Source organism: Spea bombifrons, chromosome 1 (genome assembly GCF_027358695.1).
Source record: "Spea bombifrons isolate aSpeBom1 chromosome 1, aSpeBom1.2.pri, whole genome shotgun sequence".
NCBI classification, from domain to species: domain Eukaryota; kingdom Metazoa; phylum Chordata; class Amphibia; order Anura; family Pelobatidae; genus Spea; species Spea bombifrons.
The window spans coordinates 79,504,452-79,515,977 of NC_071087.1; the positions used below are offsets into that span (position 1 = coordinate 79,504,452).

The window sequence follows — 11,526 nt, forward strand, 5'->3', positions numbered from 1 at the left end:
TGCATGCTTTTTATTACCTAGTCTTTGAAGTGGCGTGAGATTTGATACGTTGTGTATTAACATGGTGATCGCAATGAGCAAGGTTAATTTACACAATTGATCACACTTTATACTCGGCCAGTAATGGAAGTGCGGAGTTGTTACTAATACAGGTCCAGCTTTTTCCCCATTGTTAGCGATCCTAGAATAACAGACTGTAAAAGGCATGTGATCTGACTATTGTAAAAGCTGAAACGATTGGGAATACCATACAACAAGGATATACATTTCCAATGGCTGGAGTTAAGTTAATCATCCTTTATTAAAACATTTTGAACATGAAAATCACCCGGTTGTTAAAATTGGTTTCCATAGAAATATTCATGTTTAGAGCAACGATGAGGGTTTTACATTTTATAAGTTACTGGATACTGTTGACAGCCTGCAATTTCTTGGGAGAGAGGGATTTATCAGGGACTCAAAATTAAAGGTGCTGTTCCAGTTAGACAAAACATTAATTGTACTCAATGTTAAGCAAATGCACCGTAATAACTTCAAGCGCATACGGACTGTAACCATAAATTGGCAGTGGTGCACTAACAAAACAAAACGGGGAAACATCTTCATTTGAGGCAAGCTTGAATATAAGAGCCAAAAGGCATAGGGATATAATGCATTGGGGTAATGGAAAGGAATTACAAACAGAACGAAAATGTACAATGGGCATAGGAACGTACATAAAACATGATTATATTCTTAGTGACTGAATAGTAGGTCTGTTTCATTCTAGCATGCTAAGCAAATAGACCTCAGCGAGAAAAATCTTTAAGTTTCCACGGCAACAACTGCCTGCTTAAGAATACAAAAAAAAAGGGAACATTTTATACGACTGAAGATTTTTTTTTTGTAAGAGTTTTGGCATTCAACAGTACCAGAAACATTTATAATGCTGTATTTTTGTGAGAAAAATTAAGGACATTCTGTTATAGCACAGAACTTTGCTTGTTTAGCTGACCAGGCCATTTAGCTAGACATGGGTATTACATGATGTCAGCAATCACATGACCTTTATTATGGCTGTATGACAGAACCATATGCATTGACTACAATTTATCATATTCTCTCTGCACCAAAAAGGGCATTTTTTTGATTACTTTGAAACACCCAAGAACGCACACTGTTTAATGGCACTAAATCAAAACATAAGCTGAGCCATAAATAATATGCAGACAAGGAGACGTGAGGGAAGAAAGGCAGGACACCAACATACTGCAGGTTTATTCTGCAACAGAAGCATAAAAGACTAAATGTTCATAGCAGATCAGCCCTTTGTGCTACAGTGTGGTAAGTGACACTTAATGGATCCTTTTAAAAATGGTGGTGAACAAGTGGAAATGAGGTAACTGCAAGAAAAGGTTTTCTTCCACCACGGTATGTCAACAGCCACTGTTCAAACAAGACTAAGAGGAAGACGGGTCCTGGTGTGGTCACACAGTACTTCCTGCTCACGTCCAATGAAATATTACAGTCTCCTTCGGAGTGCTGGTACTTCTCATTGATGCTGCTCATCGTTACTTGCACTTGGAGTCCGGCTTCTAATCTGACTGCGTAGCTGTTCGATCAGTTCTGGGTTCTGTTGCTGCATTTGCTGAGCAAACTGCTGACCTCTACAAAATATAAATATTCATTAAAAAAAAATATATATATAAAAATTACGGACACAAGTTAAGAATTGGAAGAAAGATAAATAATAGCACTGATGCATCATGGAGCAAACAGGTGAAATGAAGACATCCTGGCATGTCATCTCCAGCAGTGATGCCATCACTAGAGGTGGGAAGGTAAAGGTCTAGCTACTTAGGGCCAGTAGTTGTGTTTTACACGCAGAAGGATATTCATGCTCCTACATTTTTTATGTTACTTTCTACCTTCTTCAGATCCCATCATTTTGATTTTGCGCTGCCACTTGCACACAGGATGTCCTTCAGCACATACAGTTAGACGAGTGTGTCTCCATTTGATTAGGTCCCTGGGAGTTTGCTATAGTTTTTTAATTTTATGTTTGTTTCGGGCCATGTAGAACTTTGTGTTTCCTGGATCCTACTTCTGTTTACCCAGGCATCGACCTTGATTTTTTATTTTATTTACACTAATGTAACATCAACAGAAATGAAAGGTCTAATAAAACCAATTTTAGAGTAACACATCTTTCATGCACTCTTATATAAATTCAATAACTGATTCAGCATTGGTGTGTTTAGTGGGGAAAAACAAAAATAAACAATTAAAAACAATTGGAAAAACCATTCATCCAAGCCCAAACAGTTTACCTATGTGGGACAGATAAATTATCCATAAAGTACTCTTCTGATCTCATCAGCAAACTGCTAACACAGCAAATACCTCGGCCATTGAGTGTGTGTGTTGTGAACTCATAACAGAGTTGTACCGGTCATGGTAAATGTGTATTTTTTATGCTCTGAATACTTGCTAGATATTTGGCCCTAAAATTTTGCAGACTGCTCTAAGTGGATTGGCATAGTAAAGATCCCAAAGTTATACATACGCTTGTATAAGACCAGCCAAGTCAGTAGGATTTGGGTTCCCTGTTGCAGCTGCCCCGGCCCCTGCCCCTGCCCCAGCCATGGGATTGTGAGGGCCAGAGATCATTCCCGACATTCTATTAAGAAGAAAAAAATATATATATATAAATACAAATTACACAGAAGTATCAAATTTAGTTAATCAGGCATTGCTCAAAAAAATATATTTGTCTTATTAAGTACATTGATATTGCATTTTTATTTTATTTTGGTTATTGGCTGCATCTCTTTTTGACTTCAACTTAAAAAGTGTAGGGTTTTGTTTTGTTTTATTAAAAAAAGAAAAACAATATCAAAAGAAATGTTGAATGAAACTTACAACTGTTGCACCTGAGGATTGTTCATGAGGTTCGAAGCCTAAACAAAACAAAGTGAAACAATTACAAAAAAGGATTTTAATACAAAAGCAATGTAGGATATAGTGCATGCTAATAGATCGCTAGCGATACACGTGCAAATTGGCAATAGTACTCTCAGTCACAAACAAACGTTCCTGCTCCTTGCAACAATATCACTTTGCACTAGAATCACGCTTGATATATCATCCCAGTAACAAGATAATTACCATGCTCATAAATCCGGGATTATTCAGCAACCCAGCAAGATCAAACCCTCCAGGAGCAGACATCTATAAGAAAAAAAAGAATATAGGTTTAACGTCACATACACTGAAGTCACCACCTAGGTCTTCACTTAGAAGGAAACACTCACGGGGCTGGGAACCTCCATCTTCTGTTCAGCAATCTTAAGATTGGATTTGTACGAGTCATTGTCTGGATCTAGTTCCAGGGCTCTTTTGTAAAAGCCAACAGCTTCTGCATGTTTGTTCAAACTGGCAAGAGCAAGCCTAATATGGAATAAAGAAAAATAAACCAACAGCCTCAGAGACAATGCACGGGTATTGCTGGGTAACACTAATGGAAGAAAAAAGTCTCACATACCCCATCCTGCCATAGGCTTTACTGTAACTGGGGTCAATTCCAATAGCTTCTTCACAGTCCCGCACTGCCCCAGCATAGTTTCCCAACTTACTGTAAGCTGCAGCCCTGGAAAATATAGAATACTAATGAATAAAGTTCAAAATATGTAATGCATTGCTTTATAAATGCTATTAAAATCTCAAAATCGACAACTACTCACAGAACAAGATTATTCTTCACTTACCTGTTGCAGAAGTAAACTGCATTTTTGGGGTTAAGTTCCAGAGCTCTTGTGTAGTAGGAGATAGCACTTTCAAAATTTTCTACTTTCATCTGTTCATTGCCTGAAAAAGGAGACAGATACTTACAAAAAGTGTCAACGGTTCTCTGTCTCGAGCAGAAAGACATAACCCAATGTGCATTATGTTTTACATAAAGAACCGGTGAGCTTTAATGTGACCCCTATTTTAGTGTCTGCACACAGATGTTACCTTCTGTCTTCAGCCTCTCAGCTTCTGCTATATCCTCCTCAGACACAGAAGAACCAGCGGGATTTACTTCAGAGGACTCCTACAAGACAACCAACAATAAAAAATTACCTACACAGATTTCAGCGTTGTTAAAGCAATTTACTAAAACAACCATTTGGTCTTCATTTTTAAATCAGTGTAAAAGTTTTGTTATCTGGTTTAAAAATTTAGCAAATTAATTTTGCAGCCAAATATCTAGCATAATGATTAGTTTCATATCCTGTTGTTCACCCTCTCCTTCCACCACCTTCATAAATCTAGTCAACAGCGTCAGGACTATCCACATCAAGCGAGATCACTTTTGCTTGTCCTCAGGTCAGCAAACCAGTGCTGTGATCTGGTTCAAGCTATGCTACCACTATCAAGCCAGTGGCTAAACACTATTCGAGGTAGTTTTAACAAGACCCACACACATTATATCAGGGCTCGACAAATCCCAGGCGCCTAGGTGTTTGTCAGCCTGTGATCGCGGGGGGCACTGCTGCTGTCTGCCCAGGAGTCTGGGAAGACAGCACAGCCACTCCGAGCCCGCCCCTGAGCCTAAGATAACTCCCACGGAGTGATTCTGTAGGCTGAAACTGCGATTGCATGAAAACCTGCAATCGCGTTTTCAGCTGCCACAGGCAGCTTCAAGAAAGGGGGTTGAGTGTTGATTGGGTCCCCACACAAGTGTGGGGACCTGACACAACATCCCCCTGCTGCCTGATCGCTCCATGAGAGCGAAAGTGCAGCGTTAACCCCTTCAATGCCGTGGCATTTTAGGGGTTAATTCCCGTTTTGTACGGGGCTCTGCTGCTGGTGGTCTGCCTGGAAGCCCAGGCAGAGCAGCAACAGCAAAAACGAGCCCCCACAAGCCCTTTGATGATTCCTGTAGGCATGGAAGCCTACAGCAGTCATCAGAGACTCCCCCTGGAATGGCTGGTCTATAGACCAGCAATTGCTTCCCAGCTGCCAGAGGCAGCTTCAGGGACAGGGGGAGAGGGTTCTTAGGTCTCCACATAAGTGTGGAGAGACCAGCCCCAACACCCCTCTGCTGCCTGATTGCTCCCTGAGAGCGACAGTGCAGCGTTAACCCCTTCAATTCCACAATTAAGTATAATACATTCGTGGCATTGCAGAGGTTAACATTTGTCCCCACAAGCTTGTGGGGACTAAATATCAGTCAATGCTGTGCTCCAATGGAACATCAGCATTGAAAGTGTTAAAAAAATAAATAAATAAATAATAATAAAAAAAACCAACAAAAACCAGTACTGACCTGAAAGTCCAGGGTGCTTCCAGGTCAAATGCTGTGATTTTAGTAAGCGGGTTGATAATGATCAGATCACTCCTGACCAACTGTTAGTTTAAAAAAAAAATCCTGGCTCCTAACTTTTTTAGCTGGCTCCTAGATTCACAACAAATTTGTCAAGCCCTGCATTATATATCATTTTTAAATGTTTAAACACAACACGTTTACCGAACTGTAAAACATAGTGTATTGAACAGTGGCAGTCTTTACAATTACATTCAACAAACCTCAATCTCACTACGTATTGAACGGATAATGTCTCTCCTGCATAAAAGGCATGATTGACCATGCTTAACCAGTACGTTGCAACTCAAAGTTTTGTGAATAGACACGATGATACTACCTCCTAAGAGTAAATCGAAAGATGCTTGAATTTAAGGGTGGGAAGAGATATGCATTAAAAAATCAATTTCATTGCTATAAACATACTAATACCATCTGTGAATCAAACAATATAGTTACATGCAGAGATGCAGGTTAGAGGACTGGATCGCGGATGCGGGCATTTTTTCGGGTGTTCCATGTACCTGTGGGCAGTGTTCCCTCTAAGCTGTGCGCTTGTGCGCACGCGCACATAGCTTTTTTAGAGAGCGCACATGTCCAAAAATTGTGCGCACAACAGTTTTTCCCAAAATAAGAAAAAAATTATATTTTTTGTGAAAATTTATGTGGCGCGGATATTGTGCAAAAATTTTTTTGCTCTGTGAAACTTTTTGCACAACTGAAATTTTCTGCGCACACCAACTAAGAAAAATTAGATGGAACATTGCCTGTGGGTCCCAGTAATCCTGCAAGGCTGCCTTTGCATTGCTCCTAACAGTCTCTTCTCTTGTTCCATCCAGGAACCCAGCGGAGTCACATGAATTTATGTCACGTCACATGACTCTGCTCCGTTCCTGCTTCCCCTGGGCGGGACAAGAGAAGAGACGCTGTGTGCCAGCAACGCGAAGGCAGCCTTGCAGAAGTGCACGGGAAACCTGCCGTTCAGGTAGGGGGAGTTTGTATGAATGAGTATGCATGATTGAGGGATGAATGAGTATCTGTGAATGAGGGAAAGAATGAGTATCTGTGAATGAGGGAAAGAAGGAGTATCTGTGAATGAGGGAAAGAATGTTTGCGGGAGCGGGCGGGATTGGACACATATGCTGCGGGAGTGGAACACACATGTTGCGGGAGCAGTCACAAATTCAGCGGGATGTGGAAAACAATCGCCCACGCAGGGCTCTAATCCATGTCAGCCTTTTTTTGTTATATATATATATATATATATATATATATATTTTTTACTATGTAGACATTGATAGCAATATGATTTTTGTAAAACCTTAGCTCCACAGAGGTGTCTTAGTGGCACCTATCATGTCCTCACTATAGAATAAACAAAGGAAACAAACCGCCTCTTCAACAAAACATATTTAGATAAATGGTAAGATGCCCCAACTATAGCTGAAGGCATATTCTGTAAGCACTTTAGTATGCATTCTTCTAAAACAGAAAAAATAAAAAATGAAAAGCTGTCCTCTATGGTCCAACTGTTATTGTCACCGATTGACTGCTTCCATTGATATCGACAGCAGTACTTTCCACAAATGCATACAGCACTGGTGCTGACCAGAGGCAGAGGAGAGTGTAGTATGTGCAGGGAGAGGCGTTCATCCAAAGACGCCTCCTGCATGGTATTTAGCTGATGGGCAGGGGAAGGGGCAAATACATATGGGGAGACTCAGCAGAATCCACCCATTAACCCCTTAGTTCCCCTATAGACGTACCGGGACGTCCAAAAAATGCCCACAAAGAAACCCCTATGGACGTCCCGGTACGTCCAGCCTTTCGTGCAGCATCAGGGACACATCCCTGCCGCTGCACGGGAGACCAGGCTGTCGTTTGACAGCCTGGACTCCCCCCTGGCAGCAGAAGCCGGCATTGCCGGCTTTCTGCTGCCCGATCTCCCGTAACAGCTTCCGGCATGAAAGCCGGTAAGCTGTTACGGTTGAAAGTGCCCGATCGCGCGATCGGGCATTCCCTTCCGGGTTATGTCACTGCTGACGTAACCCGGAAGGTCATCGGAGGACAGGATATCCCCTGCGGGGATATCCTGCCCTCCGATGAGGCACAGAGACGCTGCGATCTCTATGCAGGTCTGTGAGGACCTGCATAGAGATCACAGTGTGATCGGTGCAGGGGGATCGCGGGGAGGGGAGTGAGAAACCATCTCTCTCACTCCCCCTCCCGTCCTGTAAGTGAAAAGCTGAAAAAAAAAAAAAAAAGTTAGTCATTTAAAAAATAATATTAAAAAAATCATTAAAATATTAATATAAATAATACAAAAAAAATTATAATGTGGGCTGTGATGTCATTGTGACATCACTGGCATGTTCAGGAGGTCCCTAGGAGGACCTCTAACCATTACTGTGTAAAAATAATATATAAAAAATAAAAAAAAATGTAAAAAAATTAAAATAAAAAAAAAATTAAAAAATATATATAAAAAAAGATAATAAAAAAATTATTAAAAAACCTTACTTCCCATTGCCCTAGCATAACATCTAGCCAGTATAACCCTCCTGCCCCCGTTCACAACCCCCAAACCCGTTAAGCCATAGGCATAAATATTATACAAAATTGTACACCTAATAGAACGCTCCCTGGTGCTGGGAAAGTCTGGAAAATCTATATAAATTAGGTATTTCTGAAATCAGGACACCTGAATTAATAAACTTGGAGGGGATTTTCCATCACTTTACCTAATTTTGTGAGGATTCAGAGGGAAAATGTAAAAAAAAATTAGTTTAATTTTCTAATCTTCGCTAGTTTTTACTAAATTTCTCATTCTAAATTTCCAGCTAATCATCCAACTATGGTATCAAACGAAAGCTCTATCTCTCCTTGAAAAAACGATATATAGTTTATATGGGTACACTATTCACAGGAACAGAGAATAATCGCTAAACCGACATACCCCAAAAATGGCAAAATTGCTCTGGGCTTTGAGGTACCAAAAACCCCTGGGATTGAAGGGGTTAATTTCCAAAAAGGAAAACAAACATTTAAAAAGTACTGCACATCTAGCAAAAGCTTTGGTTTAGTTTAACACCGTGTATTTAAAAACTATGGTGAGGGATACAAGACTAACTAATATCGGTAACCAACAGGTGGCCCTCCAGCAGTGATCAGCATTCATCTGGCTCAAACCTAGCAGACATTTGAAAGGAGATACAAGGTCAATATCACTATACCCGTTTAGTAGCTGCTGCAAATAATTCCGGGAGCGTCTCAGACACAGCCAAACTCTGGTCCTCAATAGAAACTTCAAACGCAGTCTCCAAGCACTGGATTGCAACTGTGGAAATCAGAGTACACAATCAACTTCTCCATGAGGCAAAAAAGGGAAGAGATGGAATATCATCAAACATTCAGAATGGTACCTCCATTTTTTTCTGGAAATGCTTCTTTTATTTAAGTATCTTGCTATGAAAAAGAGCGCATTCTCCCAACAGCGTCTTTGTATAGTAAAATGAATACATCACGTGCCATTTTCTCATTGAAGTACTCAAGATAGTTCAGCAAACCAAATAAATAACAGGATATTGTCTCCAGGATGTTTCACAACCTAATGGACTACATCCAAAAGGCAAACAAGTTTTTCTGTGTGTGGGGCATGTGTGTGTACTTTTTATAATCAAAGTATACAGAGATGAGAAACGTGAATTTAAAAGGAGCACTCAAGCTCATGTTAAATGGAAACTACTGACATTTTTTATTAATAGTATCAAAATATTGTGCTGTTTTACTTCATTTTTCTAGTTCTAGCACAAAAAGTGGAGCTCGTACATGGAAAGTCACCTGACAACAAATTGTAACCTCTAGGTCTGCAGTTTATATGAACACAATTTGATAAACTAGTTTTTCTAAGGGAAAATATTTTGTCTGTGGGACTTCCTTTTTAAATGTATATTGGACTATTTTGTATGGCCTCCAGTATGCTTTATTACATGCAAATCAGTGCAATGAGACTCCTCCCCAGATGCCTCTACTGAAAGCAGAGAGCATACCTCTGTATGCTTCTTGTCCATCCTTGGTACTCTAGCCAATCCAAGCCGAGTTTCCATCAAAACTAATGAGAGAAGCAGCAGCCAATCACATGTATGACTTCAATGGGAGTGCTAATGAACTTGAGTGTGCATTTTAATGCCTCATGGTTCTTTTGAGGCACCCAGGAGCATGGATTGCAAGTATAAAGGGTCAGTTGAGACCCAAGTAGCAGTCTAGTACACAAGACAGAACAACGTTGGCGACAATTTGGTTGAAATGGTGGAGGCAAGTCTGTGGATGAATTTCAGCACAGGAATTACCTCTGTAGGCCTTTGAAACATCCAGAAGCCACTGATTTATCCTATGGTCACAACGTACAAATTTACTACAGGAATATCTGCCATCTACACCTCACTGTACACATAGAACACATGTTCTATGATGTACCCATATTTATAAGACCTTGGTTTTGAGTTGAATGTCTAAGGAACATGATAGCAATTTTAATACAAACTAACTTAAACTTGACAGATAACCCTTAAACTTGACAGATAAGCCGTCAGTCCCACACGAGTTACAGCTAAGGACATTCTGGTGAATTGGTTTAACTGTCTAAGGCAATTTAAAAGAAACCATTAAACTGATGAATAATTAATACATTTTTGGAGAATACAGAACAGAGCCCCAGAAAATGATGTGCCATAAACCAAAGAGCAAAACCCCAACCTTCTAAGCTCTCTTGCGCATCTGAGGAAAGCCCTCCATTCTGTAACTGGTCATGTAAATACTGGATGATGGAAAATGCCAAACACTTCTTGTCTTCCATTGTGTGTGCGAGTCCTTCAATTCAAAACAGCAGTGTATGCAAATCTGTTAAAAACAAACAAAAAAAAGCTAAAGAAATGATGCAATGCGAACAGATAAGTAATATATTATGAATGCCCCCTCCTAACCCTTTGCTTTATAAGCCCGGCATTTGAGCAGTTTAGCTTAACATGAAAGGAAGATGGAGAAGAATCCAAGTATAGCCAAACTTAGAGCAAAACATGTACAGTCTATCTTAAATCACATACCTGTGCTCCAGATCCTGCTAAGATTATACTAGCAGAATTAATTTATTTTTTTTAGATTAGGGGCTCATATCTGTATAGAACTTGTTCAAGGTAATCTTTAATAATACAGAAACATTTGTTTTATTGTTTACACACACTTGATTATGACAAAAAAAATACAACTGAGGTTCAAAAAGATCACACTTGTATTTCTAGCTACAGGAAGAGGAACAAAAAAATGTGTGCACAAGTTCTTATATGTATGGGGTTTCTTTTAGGTGGCTTGACTTTTTTTTTTTTAATTTTAGCTTAATTTCTAATAGCTGTACGATGAAAGTTCTCGACTTCTCCTTTGGCTTTACATAACTTTTGCTGGGATGTCTATGATAATATCAAACACAAGTCTAATGGAGAATACAAATTCATATATCTCTTCTCCATACATAGTTGTTTGTCTACACCATAACCTATATTAAGCAATTGTTAGAATAATACAGCAATTTCACTGTAGATATAATAATAGTAGTGATAGAAGTAGTAGTACAAAGGTAGGTGTGTGTGTGTGTGTGTGTGTGTGTGTGTGTGTGTGTGTGTGTGTGTGTGTGTCAATTAAGTGCGATAAAGGTCATCCAGTATAGAGGTATTTTTGGATTATAATACAGCAAAGTATGGATAAGCACAGCAAAACGGGCAGCCGGAAGCCTCTGATGGGCTTTCGGTTTGCCCTCTCACCCATCCATACGTTATCAGGTCTCTTAGTGAAACCCTAATGACAGCCTTTAAACTAAAATCACATCGCTACGCGCAATGGAACCCACACCACCTCGCATATACAGCTACATACGTGCCGCTAGAAATTGTATCCTATACAGCGTAAAGAACACACTTACGCCCCACTACACAAGCACACACACTCAAACTCACCTTGCACTGCACTGCGCACATGCGACAACACAATTCCAGCAGCCGGAAGCGGAATCGGCTGTCAGCACTAATGGCGGAAGTGATGTGTATACCAGGAGGGCTAGGATTGGTGGACTATGGGATCTCTGGTATCGCTCGCGATACTCATGTGACAGCATTCATACACATTATGCCCAGCTAAGGCGGGGATGAAGC

General features: G+C 40.1%; 1 protein-coding gene across 2 annotated transcripts; it reads right to left on the reverse strand.

Moving 5' to 3' along the window:
* Window positions 1-1,219: 1,219 nt before the first annotated feature.
* On the reverse strand, window positions 1,220-11,408 carry SGTA (small glutamine rich tetratricopeptide repeat co-chaperone alpha). 2 transcript variants are annotated; one of them, XM_053465214.1, is made up of 11 exons: window positions 11,322-11,408; window positions 10,082-10,225; window positions 8,560-8,663; window positions 3,994-4,072; window positions 3,747-3,846; window positions 3,524-3,628; window positions 3,294-3,429; window positions 3,148-3,210; window positions 2,902-2,939; window positions 2,546-2,659; window positions 1,220-1,646 (listed from the first exon to the last, which is right to left on the reverse strand). In XM_053465214.1, the coding sequence occupies exons 2-11, from the start codon at window positions 10,179-10,181 to the stop codon at window positions 1,532-1,534; spliced, it is 954 nt and encodes a 317-aa protein (XP_053321189.1). In that variant the 5' UTR covers window positions 10,182-10,225; window positions 11,322-11,408; the 3' UTR covers window positions 1,220-1,531. The 2 variants fall into 2 exon arrangements, with proteins under 2 accessions (XP_053321189.1, XP_053321182.1); XM_053465207.1 differs by having other exon boundaries at window positions 11,332-11,380.
* Window positions 11,409-11,526: the final 118 nt, after the last annotated feature.

Coding starts and splice junctions, on each gene's coding strand:
- SGTA (XM_053465214.1), bottom strand. CDS start 10,181: ATGGAAGACAAGAAGTGTTTGGCATTTTCCATCATCCAGTATTTACAT. Junction 3,847..3,993: donor TGAGAGGCTGAAGACAGAAG/GTAACATCTGTG, acceptor CTCCTTTTTCAG/GCAATGAACAGATGAAAGTA. Junction 2,940..3,147: donor ATCCCGGATTTATGAGCATG/GTAATTATCTTG, acceptor TGTTTTGTTTAG/GCTTCGAACCTCATGAACAA.